At 42.6% G+C, this 18,146-nt stretch overlaps 1 protein-coding gene across 1 annotated transcript in view; it reads right to left on the bottom strand.

The window, feature by feature from the left end:
* Positions 1–9,322: 9,322 nt before the first annotated feature.
* CMTM7 (CKLF like MARVEL transmembrane domain containing 7) overlaps positions 9,323–18,146 on the bottom strand; it is a 43,886-nt gene continuing 35,062 nt past the window's right edge. The window contains exons 3-5 of the mRNA XM_037890371.2: positions 12,234–12,332; positions 11,095–11,176; positions 9,323–10,765 (exon numbers count right to left, since the gene is read on the bottom strand). Of these exons, the coding sequence (XP_037746299.1) occupies positions 10,752–10,765; positions 11,095–11,176; positions 12,234–12,332 (195 nt within the window). The 3' untranslated portion in view covers positions 9,323–10,751. The remainder of the gene's footprint in view (positions 10,766–11,094; positions 11,177–12,233; positions 12,333–18,146) is intronic.

The raw sequence follows: 18,146 nt of genomic DNA on the forward strand, positions 1-18,146 counted from the left end.
AACTACTCAGCTGGGTAAGAATTGAAATTAGATGTCTGTTTTGAAAATGTTTCTCTAAGTGCTAAAAAATTCTCAGTCAAACATGCAGGTTTTGGGGGAAATAGCTTTTTACATTTTTCTCCTGTTTCTGTTTTCATTGTTCTGTAAGTTCCTTCCACTCCACCAAGCGTGTTATATTATTGCTCCCATGTAATGGTGACAGAGAGGCACCTTTCTCTCTCAGGCTTTTTTACTTATTTTTTTGCAAACCATGTGAGCATGGTATAACGACACACCTTTTTGTTCACCATATGCATTGAAATTGGTATAAAGGGTGAAGTGTACCTCAGTTTTTGTATCAGGACTGGAGGGGTGAAACCTGTCTCCACTCAAGTCAATGTGGCCTGGGTTTCCAGATGAACATACCAATCAGAATTCTGTTAGGGATTTCTGGGACAAAAAAATGTCTTGTAAATTTGAAAAGGGTTTAACTTGAGAAAAGTGTGACTGGAACAATTAGCCACAAACACAAGAAACAAGGCACAATAATGTAACGGAAGAGTAACACCTGTGGATTTATAGAAAATGAACGTAACTCAAGTAATGGGAAGGGCAGTGCAGCTTGTTCACAAGTACAAAGTCCATATTACTACTGACATAGTGAGACACAGCAGGGCTTTGTCCCTGAGTAACTCCTATACAGTGAGTGGAGTTATACCAGTATAACAAAGCAGAATATCTAATCTGTGGGCTCACTAGATAATATGCAGGTAGCACCTGTATGCTACGGTTCATCCGTCTGCAGTTCATTGCAGAGGTCAGTTTCTTTAGTTTAGGGTAGGAGGAAGAGCTTCCTCTTTAGAGCAAGGAGCATGACATGCCACCTACACTCTCATGCAATGCAGCCTGTGCTTCCTTTAACACTGAAGAGTGGACACCAAGCAGATCAATCACATGGGTTTTATTCCTATTGAATTCAAAGGAGCAATTTCTCTTAATCTTTTAGACACGAGAGACACAGCACATCCCGCTTTTCACTATTTTTGTCTGTATGAGATCTTCCCCACTTCTGCAATTAGGCTATCCTTACTTTCTCGCCCACCAGTTTGAGACTCTTGGTATGAGACTGTCATGGCCACACACACGCAAAGTAAGTCAGGCCAGGAGATGAAGAGCGGCTTCTGGTGATGGTGGCTAGGGATTCCCTGTCAGCTGAGGCCCACGGGTGTTCGAGTGAGATGATACCAAAGATGAAGAAATGATGCTGGTGACCAACCTTGGTGGATAAGGAGTGTGTGTGTGTCTGTGAAAGAGAAGTTGGTTGTTGGGTCATAGAGGCCTAAAGCCCTCAATATACCGTACCTATAAAATTACTTCTCCCCCTTTTGACTAAATCCATCTCTTGTAAAGTCTATGGCCTTTAATGTTTTGTCTTCCATTAATTTTCAAAAATATGCTTTGGAAGAATCCTTACGTGAGATTTCTGAAGGAGCCTATGGGAATTAGGGGCACAAATCCCACTGACTTTCGATAGGACTTGTACTCCTAAATCATGTGGATGTTTGAAATTCTTCCCTCTTCAGCTGCCTGTCCCCTGAGCAAGCCAGGCTTTCTCAGACCAGCTTATTTAGAATAGTCCCATGTATACTCTAATTCAGTCAATATACTAATAAGAATCTTCTTTCTTCCTCCTCAAAGGAGCTGGGCAGTTGTGTGTGTGCTCCAAGCAACCAGAATAGCTTGGGCTCTCCCATTTGAAAAGGATGTTGGCTTTAGGCCTTTTTTGTAGTCTATGCGGCTGCCTCTATTTTGCTGGTAAAGATTGTCAGTTAAAGCAATTACCATTTGGTGTTGAGAAAGCGAGGTAGTTTTAAGTGCCCTATATTCCTGGATTCTTCTTCTGTTGGCACAAAGGAGCCTTCTGCTTTGTGTGTGATTACCCACCCTCCAAATGTTAGAGGCAGCATGTATGTTGTGTCATATCTGTGTACTGTCAGCCCAGGCCACTGTTCTCGTAGGTTACATTAATAAGCCAGCAGAGAAAGCTGCAGCAGAAAAGTTTGCCCACAAGAGGGCAAAAGAACTCCATCAATGAGAATTGCTTGGTATTAACTTTCAAAGTCCTCCCCTGCCCCCTTCTAGTTTTACATTAGTTTTGGTTAAACCTCACAGTCCTTCTCTTGGTGAGTGTTGCTAAATGACCTTACTCGATATTTTACTAGTGCAAACTGATTTCTAACCTGCAACTAATTTCCCAGTATGGCCTCTAGGCCTTTTTAAAAAGAAAGGATCAGATCAATGATTTTCCAGGGAGGGTTTTCAGGCTTGTGGGGAGGGGAGGCTTTTTATCTTCTGCCAGAATTGGATTGGATCAACTTGGGGATAAGACCTCTGATGTCTGTAACTGTTACTGCACCTTCCGTGGTTTCATTCCCCACACTTCTGTAGAAACACAGAGGCTGGCAGAGTCGCAATGCACTATCTGACTTTTGTTTGGTACAGTGATATAGCTTTTGCCCTTTTCACCTTGTGACTCAGAAAAATTGCCGTGACTATACAGCAGCCCTAATCACAGGGATGATGAGGTCATATGAACTAGTAAATTAGTTGACTGTAGGAGGGAAACAGGACTTGTTCTGCAACAGAAAACACATTTTTTTTTTAATTATTAAAATCAAAGTCCCAGTTTGAGGGCTGGAGAAGGGAGAGGAACTTCCTCTTTAGCAGGCAAGGCCTAGTGCTATAGCACTCCTTTAGCTTGCTTCCCGTCACCCTCCCAGCTAGAGTAATGCATAGTAAATAGCAAATCAGATCCAATTCTTTTGGGTATTTATTACAAGATGGGAGAGGGCATTACTCAACAATGACTCCTGTGTTGTATCAAATATATGTGCATTGTTGCAGCTGGGGTATGCTTAATAACTGCCATGAAGCCCCTCTCTCAAACTTACCTTAAGTAGAGTACCTGGTTCATAATGTGTTCTGCAGATGACTCAGCAGTATTGACAGCTAAGTCTGGCACTCAGGTTTCTCACCGAGTATTTAATAACTGACTCGTCAGCAGCCAGAATTTGTGGCAAGTTACTTCCCATTGTTTGTCTTTTTAGCATCTATGCATGTGCACTCATGCTTTCTTGAACTGTTTATACAAGCACAGGCAGGACATGAAAGTCACCATTGTGTGCAGTTCACTCAGTGCCCACTGTGCAGATAGGACCCAGGTGTGCTTTACCTCTGTGTTTTCTAGCCCCATTCAGAATAGGGGGTTGGTTGCTAAAAACACCTGCCTCCTGTCTGCACTCCTAGGGTTACCATATTTGAACATTCAAAAAAGAGGTCACTCCACAGGGGGGGATTTGCCGCCCCCAGCCCTGCCCCCATTCCAGCCCCAACTCTGCCCCCTCCATGCCCCATTGGACCCCTTCCCCAAATCCCTGCCCCAGCCCCACCTCCTCCCCTGAGCATGCTGCGTTCCCCCCCACCCGCAAGCTGCACGAAACAGTTGTTTCGTGGAGCAAGCACTGGGAGCTAGGGGGAAAAAGCGGGCACTTTCTTGAATGATCAACATTCACTCTTTCTTGAATGATCAACTCTTTTTTGGGGAAGAAGAATAATGGCAAAATCCCAGAAGTTTTTAGATATTTAAAAATTCCTCCTGGACGGCGATTTAAGAACCAAAAAGCCGGACATGTCCGGGAAAATACGGACATATGGTAACCCTATGCACTCCAGCCTCCTTTGTCGCTTCACTTGTGGTAGAACAACAGTGGGAAGATGGCCCAAAATTCTCAATGCGGACACCTGCATGTTTGTTTCTGAGCTGCAGTTAAGCACCTGCTCTCTTATTAGCTTCAGGCTGGTAACCAAACCAGTGACGTTGCACCGGTGTAACGAGCAACGCAGCTGTGTGTCTGCACTTCCCAGTCTGTTTGGATGTAGGTATGCTTTGTGAGGTTGGAGGGCAGCAAAGTGAACACTTCCATTGGCTATCAGGCCCACAGTTCCTGAAGCAGTGGAGTATGGGAAATTTTAGCAAGTCTTTGGGGACCTCAAGGAAGTGAGGGAGCAGGGGTTTGACTTCCTGGGCAGCTTAACTGGGTTTGAAGCCATACCCTCCACACGGAAGCCAGAAGTGTATTTTGTCCATTTTTATTTATAGTAATACAGCAGCAAAGAAGCAGGTGGAATTATATACACAGGCCAGAAGACACTGAGTGATCCTCAGTTTGAGGTAAGCCCCCTTTACCCTCCCTGCCTGCTATATTAAACCTCATTGTCATTACACTTTATGACAATACCAAATTTTAATAAAGCTTTGACTACTAGGATAAAGTGGACGCAGAGATTTGGCTTCAGGGCCTGTAAGATTCATGTAGCTGAGCAGAGGACATAATACTGCAATTAAAAACAACAAACTTAGCTAATTTAGGTCAATTTATATTCCGGGCAGTAGAATTCTTATTCAGTAAAGTTTGAGTCAACAAAAGGATGCTCCTAGCTTAATAGGGTTTGGACCTAACTGTAAAGCTCTCATGTCTGACAATCTACTGAACAGCAGGTATGAATGGAGTTCCTTGGCACCCCTATAGCTTTAATTGCCACAACTTTAGCACTGTGCACTTATGTTGGTCATGGTTCATGAAGAAGAAAGCCATGCATGAGTAGAGGACCGGAGCTGGTCTAAACTCACATTGGCATAGCTACATCTCGGTGTGAAAAATCCACATGCCTGAGAGCATGTAGCTATGTCAGCATAACCCCTGCTGTAGACAGCATGAGGTGGATAGAAGAATTCATCTGCCAACCTAGCTACCACCTCTTCGGGCGGTGGATTAACATGTGGAGCTGTAGTAAGTGCCTGCACTACCGGTGCACAGCTGCCATGCCGTAGCATTTTAAGTGTAGACATAGCCTTAGAATGTCTCTTGCTGGTAGCCAGAGCCTTTGGCTAGGCATACAATATTCAGCTTCTGTTCCACTATGCTAAGATGTTCTGGATCATTGATATACTGCTAACAGCAGTTGGTTATGGGAACTCAAGGCTCAAATAGGCCCCTCTCCATGAAAGGCCTACAGGCTTGTTAGCTTCAATGGTGCCAGGCTATGAGACCTGAGTGAAGTGCTGTGTGAAGGCAGATAAAGCTGTACAAAACACAGAAAAGTAAAGAGGCAATTTGGGCCTTCAGTGGTTCAGCTGTTGCAGCCAAAGAAACAATTACTGGCACAATAACAGTAGGAAAAAAGGCAGTGAACCAGCCCACGGCACAGGTTTTGTGCCCCCCCCCCCCAAAAAGTGATGTATTGCACATCCTAAAGAAGAGCAGGTGTACAGAACCACCAGACCCTTTTTGAACTTCATTGCTGGGGTGAAAGGCCCACCACTCGGGTCATTACACATATTGAATCTATTTCCCCATGTTAAGTATCCTCTTACCTTCTTGTCAACTGTCTAAATGGGCCATCTTGATTATCACTGCAACAGTGTTTTTTTTTCTCCTGCTAATAATAGCTCCTCTTAATTAATTAGCCTCTTTCCGTCTGTATGGCTACTTCCACCTTCTCTGTATGTATAGATATATCTTCTTACTATATGTTCCCTTCTATGCATCCAATGAAGTGGGCTGTAGCCCATGAAAGGTTATGCTCTAATAAATTTGTTAGTCTCTAAGGTGCCACAAGTATGCCTGTTCTTATTGATAGACCAGCTTAACCACATAACAGTTCTGCACTTGGGGCCTTTGTTTTGTTTTGTTAAAGTCCAAAAGTCAACTATTTATCTGAGCTCACCTAAAGAGGTTGAAAGCAGAAGCCCACTAATGCATTTCAACTGAACTGATTCTCCCTAGCCATTTCTCCTCTAAGGAAAAGACATTTGAAAGCGAGGAGCACTCATCACTAACGTGCTATGCTCAAACAATCTTGGCTTTGGCTCAAGTTAGTATTTGTCTCATGAGAAGCTGCACTGGGATGCTGAAAATAAGCCTCCAGGGTCACGTTAGCAGATAAAGTGGTGTCAGGGAAAAGGTGAAGCACTGATCTTCCACACCAAAAGTCTGACACTCATGGAAATAAAGGAAATGCACTTTATGCTTCTGGGCAATGGTCAGTCCCTAAGGCTCTGTCTCCACTTAAACTGTTACAGGGGCACCTGCAGCGCGTCAGGGTAGACACTACCTATGCCAGCAGGTGAAGTTCTGTTGCTGAGATAGGTAATCCACCTCCCCAAGAGGCAGGAGCTAGGTAAGCTGAAAAATTCTTCCATCAACAGAGCGCTGGCTACACCAGAGGTTAGGCTGGCCTCAGGGGAGTAGATTCTTTTTTCACCCTTGAGACACATAGCTATGCCAATGTAAGTTCCCACTGCAGACCAGCCCATAGTAACTGTTAATATCTATGGGTTGTAAGATGCTGCTGTAGTTTACTTCCTGCATTTATACCACTTCCTGAATTGAACGTAAAGTAACTGCATTGTTCTAAGACACTAAGGAAATGAAGTACAGTGTCCTCTGAATTACCCATGGACTTTAGGATCTCTGCTTCTTTACATGGGGGAAAAACCCATATCCACAACAAAGAGCAATGCTCTCGTCACATTCTGCTTTTTCCAATTCATTAGACCGCTTCCTATGCCTCTCAGTCACCTAGTGTGCAACATGTTTTGTTGTGTGTCCTGTCACAATTGACACACTAATGGCTTTTAGCTACACAACCTGTTCATAGATAAGTGTTTTCTCAGCGTTGAGACTCAAATCGCAAAACTGATTTGAGGCCCTCTGTCCCTCCTCAAAACCAGCCCCTTTGCTCATTCCTGGCACCCTGCACGCTGCCTCTTGCACTTAGGCCTTGTTTGTCCCTGTCTTCCAGAGTCAGGGATGCAGATGCTCTTTTTCCACCCCTAAACAAAATTGTAGGGACCCCCTTACAGCCACCAGCAAAGAGTGTGGGGGCAATCACTCCTCTCTGACCTCTCCTTCTCCTGCTGGCAGGTTGATGTAGAATCAGGCTCCAGCTCTGCTGCTCCTCCCTTGGGCTGCAGGCAGGAGGTAGACGGCAGTTCACAATTACCCCGGCTGCATAAGAAGGGGAGGTACTGGCTTGAACTCCATGCCCTACCTGCGGTTGGTGTCTGCTTTGATCTTGTGTGGAGCAAGTTCCTTCACTTCCTCCTCCCGACCCTGGCTTCAGTTACTGCACTCCATGGGCCACCATTGAGCTTGGGGGTACTGGGAGCCAACACAGGCTCTGAGGTGGGACCTACAACAAAGTGTGGTGGGGGAGACCTCCACTTGATGAGAGTTCTGATAGTTCTAAGTGGAAATACAGCCCAGCACCCTGATATGCCTAAGAGGGACAACAGGAGACAAGCACCAAAAGAGCGTGCTAAGCTCTAACCAGAAGAACATTGACAGCAGTGTGTATAAGCCATGCATATTGGGGGGTGTGTGGGGAGGTGTGATTGTCACCTCAAATGATGGTATATACATCTTAGAGCAGGATGCCCCTACTTTACCCAGCTGAGAGTTGCATTATCACCTTGACAGAGCACAAGGCCTGAAGCTCCTTAAGTATAAATGGACCAGGCTGCAGGTTTCCTCCTGTATGGGCTATGGAGACTACAGATCCGAGCATTAAATACTTCATCTTAAGCTATGTGATTCACCTGCAAATCGATGCCACCTTCCTCAGGCTCAGGTTACGATTTATAACATTTTCCTTTGGCTGGCGCAGAATGTATACTCAGAAGGAAAGAGGATGTGAAATATGAAAATAATGGACGAGAGAGGCTAAAAGGAAGCACTTCTCCAGCTCTATCTTGTTGCTCCTTCAGGTGTGCAACAACTTGAAGGCTGTTAATATTTGCTAGCTTCTTCATTACGGTAGTTATGACAGGTGACAGTTAAATGAGACGCCCCTCCTGTGCTCACTTTGGAATTCTGTAGAGAGCAATGTATTTCAGCACCCACTGAAAATCCTTCACTCACAGTATTTGTATCAGGTACCATTGTTTGGTAATCGCTGGAATTCTCCTAGCCTTCTTTGCCACACTCGCATAGTGATTTGCTCTTCGAGGGTGCATGTATGACACAGTAATCTGCTGCTCCTCCTCTCAGCCCTTTTCTGAAGAATCTATCTCAACTGCTTTTGCAGAACATATGCAACCGCTTTTGAAAGGTGCGCAATGAAAAACTGAACAATTTTAAAGCAATTAAAAGGAGAATTAAGCTGTCACAAACTGCATAGGCATCCTCTAACCACAAAGGCTCATTTTCAAGCCAATATCTTCTGTAAGACAAATGTATCATTCATTTTTAAACGCTTGTATTTGATATTATAGAGCAAATTCACAGCATTTTGTTCTGCATACAGATGCAAGCCAAAGGGGGAGTTTCCATTAGTTCTCCAGAAAACACATTTCAGGCCATCACAGAATGATATCCAGAAATGCTATGACCTTTAGGGTGCATTGAACTCCTAGTTTGGGATTTTTCCAACCTGGGGGGGGGGGGGGGGGGGGGGGGGGGGGGGGGGGGGGAAGGAGGGGTGTCTGGTGGGGTGGGGATGGCCCACCAATGGCAATGCAGCACAGGGGTCAGAGACACCACTGCAGTATGGAAGAAAACCTAGGAAAGATGAATGGACTGCGAGCTGTGGGAACCAGCGTTGTTCTGAGAGATCTCAGCTTTTTGTTAGAATTCTCGGCTCATCGCTGCTTGCCTACAGGCTATTCTGCATGGCTACTATAGTCAGTGAGGATGTGGAAGCTGCATATGTAGGACAGTGCGTAGTTGCCTTTGCTGTGTCAGAAGTCCATTTCCACAGGGCTGGGTGGGGGAAGAGGGCCTGGGGAACGTCATAGTAATTGTGAGCATTCCCCTCACAGGAGGGGAAGAGAAGTAGTATATCACTAATACATACTCACCTTCTGGCCCTGGAAGAAATCTGTCCTTAAACCTCTAGGGCCCGAGTCTAAATCATGGCCAGTGACCAGTCACCAAAAGTTGGGTAAAATTACTCAGGGAGGCTTAGTCAGTGAGCAAGTATCATCACACACAGCATCAGCCCTGATGTTGGCATTTTCAGCAGAGCAGGCAAAGAGAGGCATAGAGAATTAACTCTTCTCAGACTTGCCTGGTCCTGGCTGAGGTGTACTGGCAGGGCACAGCAAGGAAGCATGCACCCTACTGCATGTGGGCTGTAGATAGATAGGGGACTATGTTCTCCTGAGCAGCAACACTATTCCTAAGCACTTTTTTTTAATTTTGTGAATTTAGACATCCTATCTGCAGTGAACAGAACAAATACCAGACACAGCTGTAAGGCACAAAACCAGGCCAGAGTGGGATGTTGTTAAAAATCTGTAACATTTAAGGCACATTTACCCCTGGCTGTTTCGTGAGCCAGATTTACACTGGAATAATTTTCTAATACAAATGTAAAAATTAGGTCAGTCACAATTTCATTTACAAACTCAGGAAGAGGAGAGCTCTGCCACACTTCCCCTTTTCTTGCAAAGGGCTCTGGGAGTTTCTGGCTCTGTGGAGATGGACTAGGGAAAGGGTAGGGCGGGGGAGCTCAGGATTTGCTCATCTCCAGAACTGCAGGGGGGGGAGGGGGGGAGGGGGGGAGAGAGAACAGACGGACAAGGGGGACGACAGAGGAAGGTAAGTGCAGAATTAGGTTGCATTAACTGGCACTGTTTCCCTCTTCCTCCTCTGAAACCCCACTTTAGGAGGAATCCAGGAACAGCCACACTAGACACAGTGTCCCTGAAAGAACAGCTCTAACAGAGCAGAGGTAAGGGGTATCCATACAGATTGAAGGTTACGTAGGAGGAGCAAGATGGTTCTACTCTAGGAGAAATGCATGCATGCACCCACACACACACTCTTCCTCGCCCCCTTCTTCCCCCCCGAGAGAATAATTTCTGGGAAACTCACAGTTACCCTCTCCATGGATTATTTCTGTGGAGGGGAGAATGGAAATATGCAAATACATATATATGAGGAGGAAAGCAACAGACTTAGTGCACCACTAAGCATATGTTCTTGCATACCTATTGTACAGTACAGAGAAAAGAGTTTTTTGGGGGGTTATGAATAACTGTATATTAAAAATGTAGGAACAGAATTAATTATTTTGGCATCTAGAAAACTCAGTTTACATTTGAGGTTAGAAGGGAGCATTCACAGTGAGTTGTCCAAGACATGGTTCCTGAAAAAGGATTTTTTGATGCTGGCCGAACAGATGTAAAAAATATCAGTGACAACAAAAGAGAAATTAAAAGAGAACTTAAGGCAGGTTTCCCAGGCACAGACTGGTATGAAAGAGTTGCTTTGTTAAAGGAATTATCCTTGAAGATTAATAATCAGAGGTGAATTTGCAGAATTTCCCTTCTGCAAATGCATGGAGGAAATCAGAATTAATCTTTCCATCTTTAAAATCATACAGATCCTAATTAAACAACTCTCCAAAGGAGGTTTGAATATTCTCATTCATGTAACCGGGAGCCAGAGACCAGCTTACGAGACAGAAAGAGCACTTCTCTAAAGCTCAGAAAAAAACGATTTTGCCATCAAACTGTTCTGACACCAAATTCTTTGGTTCCAACATTGGTTGTTTCTCTCCTTGCATAAGATGTTCAAGTAAATCTTCAAATCTACTGTATGGAATCCAATCACACAAATGTCAACTCTCTCCTCCTGGCACATGGTGGACCCTCTTCTTTGATATCCCTTTTAGAAAGGCACAAACATCTTGCAGTGGCCAAACAGTCATACAGCTGCATCTTTAAAAAGGAAGTCAGAGTCAGTTTGGTTTGCCACAAGCAAATTAATTTATTTGATTAAAAAATATGCAGGAAGCCACTATGAACTCTTTTGGGGGGGTATGAGGACATGGAGTATTCACTGATTATTACATGTAGGTTATGTTGTCGTTATTGTTAGCTGTTAATAAGTTACTGTGTCAATTGACCATGCTAAAGTACTGTGGTGTAAATATATTGAGCTACATCATACAGAACATTAATAAATTCTTCCATACAAACTCTGCCATGGAAAATGTAAATATTCCATTTGTGAAGTATTCTGCCTAGTATTAACATTTGATTCTTACCTGTTGACTGAGTAATACATGAGATCTTGTAGGATAACCAAATGCTCAAAGCGCAAAGGAATGTAGCTAAGAAACCAAACGTCTGTTAAAAGAAACGGTATATGTAAAAAGAAAGCGTGTTCACTTATCTACACTGTAGAGCATCCCATGCATTCAAATTCCATAATTATTTATTCATTGATGGGGAAATTCCCCCCACTGTGCCTGCACGAAGCATCTGAATCATTTAAGCCCACAAATTAGAGTTTACGAAGGCTTTAAATGGTACATAGATCTCATGCAGGATCTCTGTACATGGGCGACTTTCACCCTGTGCACCCAAGTGTGCTGAATGCTAATACCTCCCAAGTATTTAAAAACAGAAACAAACAACAATCTCCCTCTTTTTTTCTTTGCTGCTTGTAGCTTGATTCATTTTTAAGGTTTCTTAAATGTGTGTAAATGTAAATAATTTACTCAAGGGAAAGCTGAGTCAAAGAGATGAATTGTACAGTTAAACCCAGAACCTCAAAAATATTTAAGAACCTAAATACCTCTGAGGATCTGGGCCTTGGTGGAGTGAGTTTCACAGTCTAAATCCCATTCCCATCAAAATTCAATTTCCCATATATAGGAGCCTCCCCCAATCAGTCCCTATGGAAGTTCATGACTGGGGAGGCAGAGGTGACTTCAGAGGTAGCTAGGGCCAATCCCATGGTGGGCTTTAGTTCTCATGACATAGACCTTGAACTGGACTCTGTTAAGTAGGGAGCAAATGCAAAGAGCAGAGCACTGGGATGCTGTGCTCATGATAAGTTTTGTTGCTAAACTGACAAACTGCCGTGTTTTGTAGTGAAGTAAAGTTACTTAATCCTTCACCAAAACCCATTGGTTCTTTGTGTTTTGCAGCAGCTAGAGCCTTGTGTTTTACCTCTTTAACATGTCTAATCTCCCCCAGTGTAGGGAACTGGAATCCCACAGTAATCAATTTTCTTTTGTGTAGTTATGGTATGTTAATTGAAACAAGCCAAAAGATAGTACACCCATGGAGACCAAACAAGACAGGATTGTAAAGAAAATAAAGCTGAAAGCAGTAAATTCCTAATGTAGAGTAACAAAGTGTCAGGACTAGTAAACACTTATCTAACGAACAGCCTTACCGCTCCAGCTACGAGTCCTGCTGAACTATAGCTCTTTGACGTTGCCACAATAGAGGCAATGAGAAGCAGGAGTGTACCAATTAAATAATGGAGAAGTTCCTGAAAATACAAACATAGCACTGTTTAGTAGGGAAACATATCAGAAAAGCATTTAAACAAACTGACAAGCAGGCAGACAAATGGCCGGCTGGCTGGCTGTGGTAGCATGTTTCAGAGCAGCTCAGTGGGGGGAAGGAAACAGAATTAGATTTCAGGATGCGGTTGGTCAGGTGTGTACGGGTAAACAGAAGAACATGCTTCACCTCCCCACGACAATAAGGTCTTTAACAGAGCTAAATTTTGCTTGATCTACTAGCAACTTAGCACAAACACAACAGGACATAGGACAGGACCCACAAAACCAGACACCCACCCCACAAACAAACAAGTTTCCTCATATCTAATGTCAAGTTTCCAAAGAACCTCTCAAGCAGAGTGTACATGGTATGTGGCAGAAGAGCAGCTAAATGATAGAGCTAGTTGAAACATTTTTTATGACCGTCTTTCTCCCCCCAAAACTCAGTTTTGTCAGAATTGAAGCATTTTGCAGGAAAATTTCTATGGCATTTTAGATGGAGAAAAGTTAAAACAAATTGTTTCACCTTTCTCACTATGAATAACGTCAAAACATTTCATTTTGGTAAGGTACAATGATTTGTTTTAACTCTACTGTTTCAATTAATTTCGTTTGGGCTTTTATATTATATTAAATATTCATTTTATAATAATATAAAGACAATATATTTTATCATATATATACACTTATGGTTTATATTATAATGTTTTGACATTATATAAACAATTAGACATGATCAAAACAAAATGTTGTGATAATTTTGAACCTATATTTATCAGAATTATTTTTTTGCTGGAAATTTCAGCTTTTCATTCAAATTCAGAACAAAAACAACATTTAAGAAATGTTAGAATTTCCCATAGAACGGAAGTTCCAGTTTCTCTTTACATTCTTCTCAAGCCCTGAACATATGTGAAATCTCATTCACTTCACAAACACAGAAACACACTCTCCTCCCAGCTCTGCTCTCTATATCAGTACTGCAAACTGTCATGCTGCTATTTGTGCCTTTTCTTCCTTCTTCAATTATATCTTTGCTTCTCTGAACTCCTGATGACTATTTATGAGTTCTGTGGGGCAGAAGTGGATTCTTTTTGGTGATTGGAACATGTATAACTGTATTTTGGAGGGAAATTCTTCTTGTTTAGGAGTCTCTCCCTTCCTGGCTGAAGGAACTAAATCATGTTCGGGAAACTGCAGCCAACAAAATCTAATATGCTTCCCCCCCCACACACAATTTTTTAAACAAAAGGCTAAGATATGAAAATTCATACAGTCTTTTAATTAGGTGATCTACGTGCAATAGAACATGACATCTTGAGAGGACACTGGTTATAATGAGAGATAAGCCAAAGTGACAATATTTGGATCAGGATTTTAAGCACTTCCCATGTCTGAAGGGTTTCAATCCAGGAGTTTGGTTTGGTTCATTGTAAAAACCTTGGGCCTCTTGCAAGATTTGGATGTCGATCTGGATTTTAAATCCCCATGAAGTTTGGGGGCTATACAGATCCAGAATTTAGGTTCAGGTCTTTCTGTAATCAATACTGAGAGACAGAGAAATTAAACATGAACTTCAGCCTACACTTTCAAAATTCTTTTTATTTTTTACCAGTCAAAACTTTTACCAGTCAGTTCTGGGTACTCAACTGGTGACTGACGCAGCTGGTTTTCAGAAAAGGAGTTCTCAGCACTTTCAAGGGAATCAGGCTCCTTTAAGGTGTCTCAAATTGGTCACTCACAAATTGGGTCACCCAAAGTCACTAGTCACTTTTGAGCATTTAGGTTGAACTGGTCTCTCATACAATCCACACCTCTAACATTTATCTTTAGGCAAAATCAGAAGAGGCCTGAATAGTTGGGAGGTGCACTTTTTTGGGGGGGGGGGATTGCAATTGTAAATATATTCTTTAATAAAAAGGGGGGAAGATGTAAAATTAATGCTGATCTACAGTAAGAAAGGAGTATGTGCACATTCCTTAATCTGACATCAATCCAGTGAATTACGTACACAGTTTGCATTAAAAACAGTCTAACACCTTCTTTAATTTCAAAATTTCCTGGCAGGACCTTCCCCCTTTTAATTCATTCTGAGACAGATTAATATGTCATTAGGCATAATGAAGGCATGTTGTAACAGAGTGGCAAGATCTAGGATCTCACACAAGGATGCGGGACTCATCTGTTGATTGACCTGCTAGTGAGAGTTAGAGCCCTGTGTAAAGCTGCTAAGTACGTTCTGCTGACTTACTGCAGTTTGTACAGTGTGTTAATTCCACAAGGATATAAGAGGAGGACATGACCCTCTGCCATGGGAAACCAAGAGATGAGACAGGAACATCCTACAGGAAATCCTAGGAACGGTCAGACACTGGGATGGGGTGTGGTGGGATGGAAAGGTGAGGGCTATATTTGACTTGGTACAGCATGGTAGACTCTTTGGAACATGGTGGAGTACATGAATTCTAATTCAACGATGAGATAGTGTAACTAGTTCCTAGTCATGCAGTTGTAACATAACTTCCCCAAATCCCCATTACTCTGTATCTTCTCCAGTTGCTAACACCTGTGCAAAGTGGATGGAAAATGCTACCATTCTGATCTGATGGTATTTTGCACCAATTTTTCACAATCGGATCAGCAGTGAAGAATCAGGCCTGTAACTGTCCAATGTAATGAACATGAGAGGAAAGATGCAATTGCCACATCTACGAAGACTTAGCCCTGGTCTACACTAGTGGGGGGATCGATCTAAGTTATGCAACTTCAGCTATGTGAATAATGTAGCTGAAGTCGACGTACTTAGATCGACTCACTGTGGCGCCTTCACCGCGGTAAGTCGACTGCTGCCGCTCCCCCGTCAACTCCGCCTGCACCTCTCGCAGAGCTGGAGTACAGGAGTCAACGGGAGAGTGCTCAGGGATCGCTGCCCGCTGATCCGGCGGGTAGTGAAGACATACCCTAATAAAAGTTATATCAAAGTAGAAGCAGGCTAAATACTTTGAAAGAAACTTGAAGTCTTGTCTAGATTTTCTCCAGAAATTAACATTATAAGAATGCAAGATCCCTTTGTAATTCTTAGAGACTAACCAATTTATTTGAGCATAAACTTTCGTGAGCTACAGCTCACTTCATCGGATGCATACACTTCAATCTCTCTGGTCACGCAATTACAGACATGAAAGTCGCTATTTTACAACAAAAAACCTTCAAATCCAGACTCCAGCGAGAAAGTGCTGAATTGGAATTCATTTGCAAATTGGATTCAATTAACTTAGGCTTGAATAGAGACTGGGAGTGGCTTAGTCATTATGCAAGGTAGCCTACCCCCCCCCCCCCCCCCCCCGAAGACGTTCTTGTTAAACCCTGGATTTGTGCTGGAAATGGCCCACCTTGATTATCATACATAATGTAAGGAGAGTGGTCACTTTGGATAAGCTATTACCAGCAGGAGAGTGAGTTTGTGTGTATGTGTGTGTGTGTGTGGGGGGGGGTTAGAGAACCTGGATTTGTGCTGGAAATGGCCCACCTTGATTATCATACACATTGTAAGGAGAGTGGTCACTTTAGATAAGCTATTACCAGCAGGAGAGTGGGGTGGGCGGAGGTATTTTTTCATGCTTTGTGTGTATATAATAAGATCTTCTACACTTTCCACAGTATGCATCCGATGAAGTGAGCTGTAGCTCACGAAAGCTTATGCTCAAATAAATTGGTTAGTCTCTAAGGTGCCACAAGTACTCCTTTTCTTTTTGCGAATACAGACTAACACGGCTGTTACTCTGAAATTTGTAATTCTTATTATACAGACTCAAAGGGCCAAATTCTCATGCGGGGTAACAGCAGATATACATTTAACTTAGCATTTCAGTGGATACTCAACAATCTCCCAGAAGCCTTGCCTATATTTAACAATAGATCTAAGAATTCCTAATAGGATTGGTTTCACATAAGTGTTATGTTATTATAATGTAGTCACCAAATAATCACAACTGTGGTATTTAGCTTTGTGTTTCGTTTGCATTTATCTGCAATTTGTGGAGCTTGAAAACCAAAGTGATGTATAACATTGACTGTAGACTCCACTATACAATGGGTGAAATCCTGGCTCCACTGAAGTCAGTGGAAAAATTGCCACTGATTTCAATTTCACCAGCTATTCACTGTCTACCACTATTTGTAATACAAGCTTACAGCTTTTTCCTGTTTGCGTTAACCAAGTACAAAATATCAGGTTATAATCAGAGTTCAACACGAGCCCGAGCTACAAAATTCAGATCTGAATTTTGGCTATCTTATAATATGCAGGCATATGGATCCAAGATTTGATCAGTTATTAAGGTTGTGTCCATCTGGAAAATTCAGATTTCAAACATCTTGTAAACATGAGGATCTCAGACCTGAGGTTTTGGATGTGGCTCATGATTGCTACAGACTGGTGACCCATTCATTTGTTATGCTACATTTCATAACCACAGCAATTCCTGATAAAACAACAACAAATAATAATGAATCTGCACCGACACCCAAGAGTACATTACTTTGGGGGACGAAAAGAGTGTAACATAACACATCAGTAGTATGGAGGATTTTGAAGGAAAAAGAATGGTTAGAGGGAAATAAAGCAAAGAGGAAAATAGAAGAAAATAACTAGTGAAAGGGAATGATGGCATAGGAAATAATCCCATGGAATAGCTGTATTTCTGATGTGAAGCTTTCCTTCTCCCATAGCTGCAGGCATGGTCAGTAGAGCTGGTCAGACGCTGTCACAACCCATAATCTGATGGAATTTTTCATCGAAATTTCAAGTTTTGATGCAAAAAGTTGAAAGATTTTCCTGAAACTACACCACAATTGTCAGACAGCTCTGCAGAGAAGGAGATGCTACCACTTTTCAGAGTAAGGTGAGCAAACAGAAAAGTATGTAATTGGCACGCAATCCATGTGGCAAAATGGTCAGATCTGGGTTCAGCTCTGATACTAGTGTGTGAGAGATCTGGGGCAAGTCACACAACCAGTCTGGACCTCAGATCTTCTTCCTCTATAATAGAGAAAATGAGGCTCACCCACCTTTGCAGAGGTCTGTGGATGAAGACTGGTATAGAAGTGTATTATTATGATGATGATGATTATGGTGCACTTGTCCCCTCACCCTGTCTTCTGCGAATGTCATCAGTCCCTCCAGTGGTTGAGATCAACAGCAGAAAAAGCAATGCAACTCAGCAGGTGGAAGCACAAGTAACAGGACAGTAACTATAAAAGTTGCTGAAATAAATCTTGCCAAGGAACAAGGAAGAACTGGAGATCAGCTCCAAAAACACGACATAGTTTAGAAGAAGTTTTAAAATGGGAAACAAATGCACAGTAAAAAAAACCAAACACACACAAACTCTCTCACTCACATACACACACGTACAGATTTTTTTTTTCAGCATGTCTTAAAATGGGCCATCTATAGCTTGTCCATTACTCTGCCCTCAAGGAAGTAAAGTTTCCTTATCCCATGAGATGGGCTCCACAGCATCTGTATACAGGACAGCAATTATGCATGTGTTAACTTACACTCATCCTTAACTTTAAAAATGTTTCTTGACTCAGGGCCCATCTGCTCAATGCTAACTTAAGAAGAGCACTGGACATGAAGATCTCTCATTTTCTTTCATCTGCATCAAAGTAACTCTGTTGCCTTCAAATAAGTTAGTTCCAGTTTATACTGGTGTAAGGCAGAGTAGAATCAGGCTCCAAGAATGTGGGAGAGTGCCAGCACGCTCCAGTTCAGCAGGCAGTATGAAAGATGA

This window comes from Chelonia mydas, chromosome 2, assembly GCF_015237465.2.
Source record: "Chelonia mydas isolate rCheMyd1 chromosome 2, rCheMyd1.pri.v2, whole genome shotgun sequence".
In the NCBI taxonomy this organism is placed as follows: domain Eukaryota; kingdom Metazoa; phylum Chordata; order Testudines; family Cheloniidae; genus Chelonia; species Chelonia mydas.